Source organism: Primulina huaijiensis, chromosome 7, assembly GCF_012295235.1.
Source record: "Primulina huaijiensis isolate GDHJ02 chromosome 7, ASM1229523v2, whole genome shotgun sequence".
Lineage (NCBI taxonomy): Eukaryota > Viridiplantae > Streptophyta > Magnoliopsida > Lamiales > Gesneriaceae > Primulina > Primulina huaijiensis.
Window position 1 is genome coordinate 22,745,848 of NC_133312.1, and position 12,264 is coordinate 22,758,111.

A 12,264-nucleotide genomic window follows, 5' to 3' on the forward strand; every position below is an offset into this window, starting at 1 on the left:
AATCACCGATACGTTGAAAGTTATGAAACGGCTATATATTATAAATGAGGTTATAGGTAATGATTTTATATCTATTTTTCTTATAGTAATTTTTGTATTACTAATTGGATTATAATATATTGAATTATCATTTTTATTTTTATATATTTTTTTTCAGAAAACTTGATTGCTGTGAAATATGTTAAAATCACAAGTTTGCATCGTCTTATAATATATATGTGCAAATATTATAGTATTTATATATACACTTGTGCGCCTATGTCAGCTACTATATTATAATTTTGATAATGAATTATTTTTTTAAAAAAATACTATAATATTTTATAACCATATATATAACTGAATAGGTAATTAGCTTTAAAGGTCGTAAAAAATTTCAGACTAATTAATGTTAAAGAGGACTTTTTAACGTATACAATTGTTTAAAAGATGAAAGTCTTCATGTCGATTAATCAAGTAATTAAGATGTTGACGAAAATTATTTCATTCTGCCACAGAAAAGAAAATCATAACTAATTGAGTCTTGTAAATCCTAGGATCGAGCTTGCTGAATTCTTTGGAGTTCAGTATAGAATAACGATCATTTAGCGAGACACTCGTCTCGTTCGAAGAAGAAAAGATGTAGAAAGATTATATCTCATTCTAATATTAATAAATTTTGTGTTGTTTTATATGACATTTAATTTCATTATTTTCGCTTAGGATAGACCAACTGATAGACCAAGTCAGTTGGTCTACGGGACTCCTATTTTTACAATTACAACAAATGAATAACCATTAACTCGTCCATGTGTTATGTATTTGGGCCACTAGATTTGATAATGACGCCTTTTCCATACAAAAACACGTTTCTTAGCGTGCATGACTTGATAAAAGGTTGACATATTCACGTTATAGACATACACATGAAAACCTACTTTTCTTTGAATAAGGAAACAAAAACAAGTGGAGGGTGGGTTAGAAAATCGATCCGAATCAAATCAGTTTTTGGATGAGATTAGTATAATTTTAGGTTAAAAAATTAAAATGAAATTATAAAATCATAATAAAAAACCGTTTTACGATACATTAGCAGTTTATTTTCAAGTATATAAATTTATATGAGTATGTCTCTTGTGAGACGATCTCACGAATCTTTATCTGTGAGACGGGTCAACCTTACCGATATTCACAATAAAAAGTAATATTTTTTCATGGATGACCCAAATAAGATATCCATCTCACAAAATACGACCCGTGAGACCGTCTCACACAAGTTTTTGCCATAAAAAAATTGATCATAACAAATAAAATATTATTTTTGAATTTATTATGGAGGGATTGGTTGGACATGTTACTTGAATTTTAAAAAAAAATCCAAAAATACATCGCGGTTTTTATTGAATTTGTTTAAATCGGATCAAATTCCAGTAATTCAAACCGGATATTAAGATTTTCGGGTATGAATTGATAGTCTTACACTCTTACTAGAAGCCTTTACAAGTAAAGGTAGCCGGACATTACAAAATATTTCAATCCGTAGGTCATCCTTGTCTATGAATCATTATCTTCTTGAAAAAAATCCCTCATTTTTCTTTTATTTTTCCCTTATTTTGTATTTTTTTGTTTGGTTTGTGTCAAAGTTATCCATATCTTCCAAGTTCCAACAATGTGTTTATGACCTAAAGTCAAGAATTCCAATTGTTTATTTTAGTGGATTCATACCACAACTTGATGTTACATTATGGACATGTAATTACGTGGAAGAGAGGAATTTTAGTTTGGAATCAAACCTTATATTTAAAAATCCATATTTACAATTTTCTACTTATAATGTGCGCCTAATAATTTTGCTTCTTTTTTTAACGTAAATAAATTTGCTGTTTTTGGAGTAAACTAATCTACACTTTCTTCCACGGAATGGCGTTGTCAAGCATAGCATATCGAGCCATTCTTTTAGCTTGTATTTAGATGAGTCGCAAAAATTCCAATTAGATTATCTCATATGTCAATTTCGAAACGGGTATCTAGTCCGACCCAAAGATGTGAAAAATATTATTTTTTTATTCCAAAAATATTACTTTTAATTGTAAATATAGATCTGGTCAACACATCTCACATATATAGATTCGTTAGATTATATCGAAAGATACTTACTTTAGATAAATGTAATTTGAAATGAAAATTAAATATATTTGAATTGAATTTTGAATAAAAGATTTGAAATCACTTGTTTCTTCAAGTAAATTTTTTTACTTCGATTTAAAATTCACACCACAATCTAGTCAATTCAAATCCTTTTAATTGTATCTTACTATAAATTCAAATCCCTGGATCAGAATGCGAAAAATTCTGAGAACATATGAAATTCTTCTAGAAATTAATTAAATATATTTATATGACATGCTTAGTATTATAGGTTATACAATGACAAATAGGGATGTCGTTTGATCTCGACGAAACTTCATTTGGGCTCCCACAACGATTTTAATTTGCCTAGTGGAGGATGATTTGGGCCCAATATAATTTGAGCTTAGAAAAAAGAAATTCTATGACGAGATTCGCTTTTTTATATGATATGATATAAAATATTAAATTTTATCTTGTACAACGTGTAAAATTTTAAGATGTCGTTGGACGTGAAAGTAGGGTGGTCAATTCATTTGGGTCAGGTTGAACAATAATACTATTCAAAAATTGTCCAATCCGAAAACTTTCAATCCGAGTCAATCGATTAACCCGATTTTGATTTTTTTAAAAAAATAAATTTAAATAAAATTAAAAAAATATATTTTAATTTAAACACATAATAATAATAAAATCTCCCTTGTATATATGATTTAAATAAATTTGAAAGTCTAATTGTAGAAAAATAAAGTATATTTACTAAATCAAATAAACAATTGTTTAATAAAATAAAAAATGTTCAACATAAATATTAAATTATGAAAATTTATGATATAAATATATAATAAATATTTTTTTAGACATACAATATATAAAAATTAAACAATATTTATTAATTATATATTTTTTAAAAAAATAAAATTTTTGGGTCAACTCGGATTGAACCGAACTTAACCCAACCCGGTCATTTTTTTTTGTCAGTTATCGGGTCTAACCCGAAAATCCTAAACTCAAACCTGATTTTTTTTCGGGTTGAATCATGTCGGATTGGTGGGTTGTATCTGATTTTGACAATCTTACGTGAAAGTGTGTATTAATCATAGAAAAGAAGATTCATTTTTGTCCCTAATCTTCTTTAATTTCATTAAATCGTATCTTTAAAAAATGGCAAAGTTTGAACTTATTATTATTTTTAAAAAAAAAATCATTTTCCTATCTTTCAATCTAATTCTTACTTTCAAACAATCATGAAATTCCCGTAAAAAAAAAGGTGATATCATTGTATCATTTGAAATTTTAACATAATATAATACCCAAACACAAACATCTGAAAACAACACCCAACCTACACAACTACATGTACACATAATGAAATATTTATTTCAGAGAAAATACGATACAGATTTGCATAAGCCCAAAGGTCAATAAAAAAACACAAGTTTAGCAAAAACAAACTATCGGCAAAAACAATTTCAGAGAAAATACGATACAGATTTGCATATCATGATCGGGTTGATTGACTGACTTATTTTATTTGATTTTATTTTATCATCGGCTCATTCCACTTTCAACCACCGGAGCCATGGCTACTTCACGGTTGTGTTTCTCCACGTTCCCATGCCATCCTGTGCAAAAACAATTTATCCATATACAGATCAACTTTCAAATATTATATATTTTTTTGTAGATAATTGTTGNATATTGTATCCACGAGACTTGAGCTCGCGATATTCTTGGCACAGAGCACAAGATTCACAGAAGAAGTGAACCAAACAATCCCCACATGGAGATTCATGCAACGAGTAATTTTCCCTCATTTTTGATCGGTAGAAACAAGAATAACAGCAAGGGCATGCCGTCACACACGCTATCACTGCGTACAAGACTCCACTCTGTGCACACGCTGCGCCAAATTAAATTTACATTTATTAAATTTACTTCCTTTTTTTCTTGCCCAACGGTGGCTCGTGATTTTTTTTAAATTTATTCTATTTATAAGTTTTATTTTTCAGTATGTACCATATAAAAAAAGTTGTCAGACTAGACTTACAACTTGATCCTTGGTCAACAATCTCAGCAATTCGCCCGAAAGTAATACACGGGCACCAGCACGTAACGCAACCTGATATTCATCATGAAAGTAAATGAAAACCCACTATTTCTTTATCTTTTTTTTTCAAAAAATGAAGCAAAAACTTACAGTTTTCGACATCTGAGAAGCAATCGCATAGGCCTGTGGACCAGGGGACTCGAGCTTTGGGCTGGCTAGTCGTCTCGGAGTTAAAATCCACCGATGACCTGACCGGACTCCCTTTCGACGCGGCATCAGCTGTTTTGTCCGAGAATTTCTGATACTCGCTTGAGTTTGAAGAAAACATCGTTAATGGGATCAATAAAAGAAAGTAAAAAGTAGCTAGAACAAATGGTTTGTACGTGGATGACAATTTAAAGTCCTGAATTGATGATTATATGATTATATATAATAACAACACATAAAGTGTGGAGTGATTCTAACGTTGAATGGTCAACACTTGCGCGTGTGATGATCGTAGAATTGAAATTGATTGCAAGAGCAGGGCTTGCAGGGAATTTTCTCGCCGGCTGGGTATGCTTTAGTGCAATGCCTGGTGGAATTTGATAGGAACACGTTATATTCAACTAATAATACTATATAAGTTTTTTTTTAAAAAAAAACTTAATAATAATATCAAAATCAGAGTCTGATAAAAAGTGGTCGTGTCTCATATTGAACAATTTCCAAGCAAGGATGGTGCCGCGTGGGAGTAACTGAGAAACGTCAGTTGGCCTCTTCTGACTCTTCAATTGTTCATAAAATAAGGCGATTGCCAATTGTTGAACTCTTCCAAAATGATGAATTATAATAACAATAACTCCGTCTAAAACGGTCTCACAAATTTCAATATAACTCATGAATTTTTTTATGTGTTTTTGCTAAAAAAAAATTATTTTTATAATTAATGTTATGAAAAAATATTGTATAATATATTCTAATATACACATATGTAACTGAGTTGAACTGTCTCACAAATATAAATTCAGGAGACATGCTCAAATTTAATAGAGGTTTACCTACAAAGTATATTTGAAATTTGGAGCCAATGTGACATGATAAATGTATATAATTATGGGAGGTAGAAGTATGATGTAATATCTTATATTATATATATAATATTAAGTCACGACTCTTGTATTGGTACGAGAAAATTACACCAAAGTAATATTACTATTATGTCATTCACTGATTATAAATTTTAAAATTCTGAATTATTTATTTATTAGAGTGTACAAGCATGAAGAGAGCGCAAGTATTGATTAAATATCATCGGGTGGATCCACCACACGCCCTGCTCGTCTTTACGGGCTGAATCCATGGCGGCCCAATTCTCGTCTAGTTCGTTGTGTTCACGACTTTGGGTTTGGCGGATTTGGATAAGATCTTTATAAGGGAGTAAATTAAAGTAAAAGAGAACGAATTAAAATTATACAAGAGAAAATAAAAACAAGTCTCGGTTTAGAGAAACCACGTCGTATGCAAAAATTAAACTACGAGTTTCATTTATTTTGCAATTTTAGGGATAAAAAAAGAGTTGTTTAAGATCATAAGGCAATTAGGTAGTGATGATAGCAAGCAGGGATGTAATCGAGTCGAGTTGAACCGAACTTTTTATAAGTGTTTGAACTTGACTCGTTTATAATAGAGTCTAAACGAGCTTAATAAATATAAATTATAACTTTAAATCTTCATTAAATTAATTAAAAAGTAAATTATATATTTAGAGAAAAATATAATAAAAATATTACAATTTGTAAATTTATTTTAATAAGTATAAGTAATCTGCGAAATCAATAAATCAAAACTATTATTTTTTCATCTAATAGATGATTAATGAACTTACCAACAAACATGATCACGAGCTAACGAGCCGAATATTGTAAAGTTTAAGCTTTGTTCGTTTATCTTAACGAGTCTCATTAAACGAGCTCCAAAAAACATTTATTGAATTGAGCTTCGAATAACACACAAACATCTTTGTTCATTTAAATCTCTAATAAAGATTGTCAACCCTGGTAATTTAAGTAGTCCAAAAAATGAACAACATATAGAAAGGAAAGTGGTCCTAAAGACACCAGAGAGAATATTTTATTTATATAATAAAACTTCACATATTTAATAAAAATTTATGTAAAAAAAAAAAACTTGAGAGAATGTTTTTATTTATATAAAGAACGATTAATTTAGAGAGTGGTCCTTAAAAGACACTCGGAAAAACTATTTTTTGTCTCATTTAATTTCTTTAGAATAAAATCTTTGGTCTAAATCCTAGAAAAAACATAGATCACGGAAACGTGTCGATCTAAGGTTGCATGGGGAGTGAAAATATATTTTATTGTTCATCACAAAGGTGATGAGATAAATATATATCCATCTCTTCTATTTTTTTTTATTTTGTTAATATAGATGTTTATGAAATATCTGGCACGTAGTATGCCCATATGTTGACTTCTTAGGTGTAATGGATCTTACTGTCGCACATGTTATACATTAATAAGTATTGTTTTGGATATTAATAAAGATCAATTAATTAAATTGTTGAAACTGATATAAAAAATCATGTTATGTCATTTCATATATCATTTTTGTGATTTGATCTGATCCGATTCGTGAAAAATAAATTTTTTATGTTTAAATTATTATTTTTTACTTTAAAAAATAATATTTTTTGTTAATTATGTTACGAAAAAATATCGTTATTATATAACGATTCAGTAAAAAATTATTCTTTTATTGTGAAATTTGTGTGAGTGTTATTGTTTATAGAGAAATATGATATGATAATATTTAAATCTAAGTATGAGCATTTTGTATTATAAATACGAGGCACCATCCATGCCTCGGCCTCCACTCTACTTGCAAATATTCTACAACACAATTTCATTGATATTTGCACATATTTATTCACGCAAACTACTGCGTATAACATTATCATAAACACCAATAAATTTACGTACAAAAACATGGAAACACTGTCAGAATATGAACAAATAATCCCCACTCTTCCAAGAACCAGCAGTAGCAAGAGCACCACCAAGATCATCCCGGCCACTTACGTAAGATCAACTTCCAAAGACGACTACGAACCCTACCGTCGTCTCGTCCGCCGTGCCTCCAGCACTGTCACCACGTTCTTCAAATCCTTACTCTCTATCCTTTCTTTTCCATCAATGCTACCCTCATGCAGGTGGCTCACCCTTCCAACGGAGTACCTATCCATCACCCCCTCTCTCGGCCGAAAAGTCACCGGGACCCTTTTCGGGAACCGTCATGGAAACGTCAGCTTCGCGGTCCAAAGCGATCTTGCATCCGAACCTGTTCTTGTCCTCGAGCTTGGCGTTTCGACTTCAACCCTAGTGAAACAAATGTCCACTGGGTTGGTACGAATAGCGCTGGAGTGCGAAAAGACCCGCAAGCCTCCGCAGAACAGGCGAGTGCTGCTCAGGGAGCCGGTGTGGACAATGTACTGCAATGGGAGAAACTGCGGGTACGCGCTGTCTCGTGCATGCAGTGAGTCTGATTGGCATATCCTGAGCAAGGTGAGGAGTGTTTCCGTTGGGGCGGGGGTGATTCCGGTGGTGGAGGATGTGCAGAAGAGCGACGGCGCGTCTGAAGGGGAGTTGCTGTATATGAGGGCTCGGTTTGAGCGTGTTGTGGGGACGCGTGATTCAGAAGCGTTCTATATGTTGAACCCTGATGGGAACGGAGGGCCTGAACTTAGTATTTTTCTGCTTAGAATTTAATCATAAGTGAACAGAAAAAAATTGGTGGAAAAAAGAGGAAACTGTGGATTGGTTTTAACTTCTATGTTTGCTTCATAAATGTACTTGTTTTTGAATAAATTGAATGTTGATTGTACGCTATTTATTAACCTTGTAATTTGTTTCTTTATCTTCTAATATAAGTTTCTTGTACTTGATTTAGTGATGGTATATTTTTCTTAATTGTTGAAATACACGGGAGAAGTATTTTTTTAAAAAAAAATAAAATAAAATATATGATAACGGTTTTCTGGAAATCATTATATTACATTGGTAAACTAATGCAAGTAATGGGGTGAAATGAATTGTCCCCATGCAGGGTTCTTTGTGATATAGTTGCTATTTTCTTTCCTACTAATTATTTGCCTATTTTGGAGTTTTGGTCGACTAAGTTTTCAAATTTTGATTTTGGTACACTAATTTATAATTTTCTGTTATTTTGGTCAAGTTACTTATGTGACATCGATCAAGACAATAATTTCGAAACAACGTTAACATTTTTCGATGGCACATCAGCACTCCCGTGAAATAATACTGAAAGCAAAAAAATAAAAATTAATGCATCAAAACAAAATTTTGAAAGTTCAGAATTTTTCCATCGGAAGAAATAAAAAAAACAAAAAAAATAACCACAACTTTTGCCTAGAAAATGGGTGAGAAAGTGGAATTAATGATGTAGAACTCAAACCCTGGAACCTTGTCTATTTGAGTACTGAAATCATGTGAGAAAAAAAAAATTAGCAGGAAAGAGTTGTTCGACTGTACATGTTTTTGTGGTAATTAGTTTCCTGCTGTTATTAAATTTAAAACCATAGCTAAACTTTTGCACTGCATTTGGTGGTCTTGATTAGGTGGGTTTATGTTTTTTAAACCCACATAATCTCATGTTTAAGATTATTTTTATTTAACCAAGTCAATCCCTCCTATAAATGATTAGGTTATATTAACTGAGATAAAATAATCATTACTCACCCCCTATGATTATTTATCCAACTCTTAATCCATCATATTTTTCTAATTTTACCTTTCTTCTATATCCAAACTCATCACCACTTCCCGCCACTGCCACCGACCGCCGCCGACCGCCGACCAACGCCACCTCCAGCCGACCGCCGACCAACGCCACCTCCCACTACCACTGCCGACCGACGTCGGCCGACCACCACCTCTCCGCCGACCACCCCCACAGCTGACCGCCGCCGCCGCCGCCGCCGGCCGACCATCGTCGCCGTCGGCCGACCGCCGTCGCAATAGTGGAAGGGCAATTTAGTCAATTCAATAAAAGATTATAAATTATCACATTCTTAATCATCATACCAAACATAATATTATTTTATCATTTTCTAATTCAATCATTTTCTTTATCATTTATATCTTAATCATTTCATTATTTTATCCTTCAACCAAACGCAGCATTGCAATACTATTTTATTTGTAAATGTAATTTCAAATAATATTTGAACGATCAAGTTTTTGAAACGTATGACCAAATTTTGTATGACAATATTTAAATATTGAAAAAGATGTGTGATTAAACTTGACAACGAGACATTTAATTAATTAAAAAATTGGAAGAAACAAGTAATAATAATTATTTCTCAGATATTAATTAAATTATTTGAATTTTATAATTCTCTCACCATTAATGTTGATTATTATAGATTGATAAGCTTGTTATAACAAAGAGTTAATAAATAAAAAATTACTGTTACATATGATTTGATTAATTATTAAAATTTATAAACATATAACATTAGTTTATTATCTGATGCCAAATTCTTATGGCAACACTTCAGTTCCAAGTTAATTTCATTTATAATAAAGTAATAGCCTGCGTCAAAATTTCGATTTCAATTATATAGTATGTGTAGAATTTGTTAATTAAAATAAATTTCTTCAAAAATGTGATTATTTTTCGATTGTGTTCATGCTACTCAAATAGATAATGTTTTTATGCACTCAGTACATGACACGTGTGTTTAGTGAATAAATCATGATCATTCATTAAACCATGATATATGGATGATTGATGAATGAGCATGATTTATTAGTCAGTACATGTGTCATGTATCGAGTTGACGAGGACACTATCCGTATGAATAACATGGCCTATTTTTTCAGGAGAAAAAAAAAATCGTGGCTGTGAGTAAATAATTTGCTTAGATAGCATCTGTTCTTTCACGCAGCATAGAAATATATAGTAAATAATTATTTGGTAGAGAGATTTGATAGGATATTTTCATGTGCCAACCCAAGATATTTCTCAAGATATTATTAATATCTGTACCTAAGATATTTTAGTATATTTATTATTATAATGCATATCTTTCTGGCCAATGACAGATCGAGCGTAATTAATTAATTATATATTAGTTATGATTGTTTTCATTAATTTAATAATTTAATAAATTAAAACTTCAACAGGTGTGGTGTCAATAACTTCAGCCGATGCTAATAATTATTTATTTATTAACAAAACAAAAATTTAATTTGATATTCTTTACGTCGCGACAAAATATCTGTCGATATTAACAAAACAAAAATTTAATTTGATAGAATAAAGCCTTTGTTACATATATTAAAATTTATCTAAATAAAATTAAATGAAAAAATAAAGCAAAACGCTATCAAATATTTTCAAAATTTGAGGAAATTTTTTTGTTTTATTTTTGGTTAGATATATTTTAATGTGTGTAATGTAATATATGTTTTGTTCTTACCGCATGCCACGTTGAAGATATTGGCTTGTGGCATGATCAAAAAACCAAAAATAAATAAAAAGCAGCTACTCGATAAACCCAACATTGACAAATAATAATACTAAAATATAAATCATGTAAACTTTAATTAATAAAATTACAATTTTGGCTATATTTATCGATTATCTAAAAAAGTGTACAAATATATCTTTGAAAATTATAAGGGGAAAAGAGTCTGCAACGGTATGCACGCGAATAAGTGATTTCGAGTCCTTTGAAAAAAATATGATTAATAATATGTTAGGGATCGATGTACAGTTTAGAAGAGGGTGAATAAACACTTTTCTTTAACGATAGTTTTTTGCAAATGGTGCTAGAATCTTGTTAAAGATTGTAGCTGTTTTTGTTCAAGCGAAGGTCCAGCAGATCACAATAATAAGTGCGGAAACGATCCGATGGATTAAGGTGAAAATGGTAATAATAGTATACAGTAGAACAGTAGTTGTTTCTGGAAGTTCGAAGATAAAATCTTCTACGTCTCCCCTTCTTCTGTTTCCAGGAGGTATCACTAAAAGACTTTGGATTTTACAGTACATACTTGTACACACCCACTTCAGCAGGACTTATCATTTGTCTACTGAAACTCTTAGTAACTCAACACAATATAGTTTAATACAACAAGGTTCTTAAAAAGACTCTTTTCTAGATTACAAACTCTTCTTCGAAAATTATCGTAAGATGTATAGCTTGAAAAAGTGAAGAAACAACAATACAAAATGATCTCCAAAGATCAGATGTAAGATATGAAGCGTGTACTGCTTTTCTTGCAAGTTGGCTTGGAAGATAACGATTGGTTTGCGGTTGTTCAATGTAACGTTGGATAGATAAAAATTCCTTTTGAAAAAAATCAACGTCTTCTCTAAATAGGTTTGATCCATATATATAAAGATAACTTGAGTCCAACGTCTATAATCGAAAACGGCTCCTTGACTTCTAATGGAAACAACTTTATTTCCTAAAAAAGATCTTGCATAAAGCTTTCAACACAATCAGTCTTGTTTTACCCCAAAACTGGTAAAACGTATTAAATGACTTCGTACAGCATTAATGATGCAATTAATGCTTAGTACTAGGTAAAGTAATGGTAACATTTAAGATAGAAACGATCGAGTAAAGGCCGTTAAGTACTGATCTAGTGAAGTCAAGTTCTTAAATATATATATATTTAAGATATATATATATATATATATATATATCCAATCCATGTGTTTGCTTCAATGTTTTGTCGTTTTACATGTAAAAATATATGCTCAGCGGATAGTTTGATTGACTAATGTTCTTCGCAAACAAATGTTAGGTGGTGTGATGGATCTTGTGTCGCAAAACCATTATTAAGATTATTAAAAATGTATTAATTAATTTGTATAAACGAAAATGCAGTTAATGATTGACCCAGAAACATCAAGCATGAAGTATTTTAAAAATATTTAATTATTACAAAAAAATTGTGTGAGACGGTCTCACGGGTCGTATTTTTTAAGACATATCTCTTATTTGGGTCATCCATAAAAAATTATTACTTTTTATGCTAAGAGTATTACTTTTTACTGTGAATATCGGTAGT

The 12,264-nt window shown here is 30.9% G+C and overlaps 2 protein-coding genes across 2 annotated transcripts; one reads left to right on the forward strand and one right to left on the reverse strand.

Moving 5' to 3' along the window:
- Positions 1–3,466: 3,466 nt before the first annotated feature.
- LOC140981186 (protein PLANT CADMIUM RESISTANCE 2-like) lies at positions 3,467–4,641 on the reverse strand. The gene is made up of 4 exons (XM_073447494.1): positions 4,307–4,641; positions 4,157–4,228; positions 3,799–4,009; positions 3,467–3,733 (listed from the first exon to the last, which is right to left on the reverse strand). The coding sequence occupies exons 1-4, from the start codon at positions 4,482–4,484 to the stop codon at positions 3,655–3,657; spliced, it is 540 nt and encodes a 179-aa protein (XP_073303595.1). The 5' UTR covers positions 4,485–4,641; the 3' UTR covers positions 3,467–3,654.
- Positions 4,642–6,987: 2,346 nt separating this feature from the next.
- LOC140981185 (protein MIZU-KUSSEI 1-like) lies at positions 6,988–8,103 on the forward strand. The gene has a single exon (XM_073447493.1). It carries the CDS (start codon positions 7,144–7,146, stop codon positions 7,921–7,923), a length of 780 nt encoding a protein of 259 aa, XP_073303594.1. The 5' UTR covers positions 6,988–7,143; the 3' UTR covers positions 7,924–8,103.
- The last annotated feature ends 4,161 nt before the right edge of the window (positions 8,104–12,264 follow it).

Excerpts from the sequence above, each read along its gene's own strand:
- LOC140981185 (XM_073447493.1), top strand. The coding sequence starts at position 7,144 with ATGGAAACACTGTCAGAATATGAACAAATAATCCCCACTCTTCCAAGA.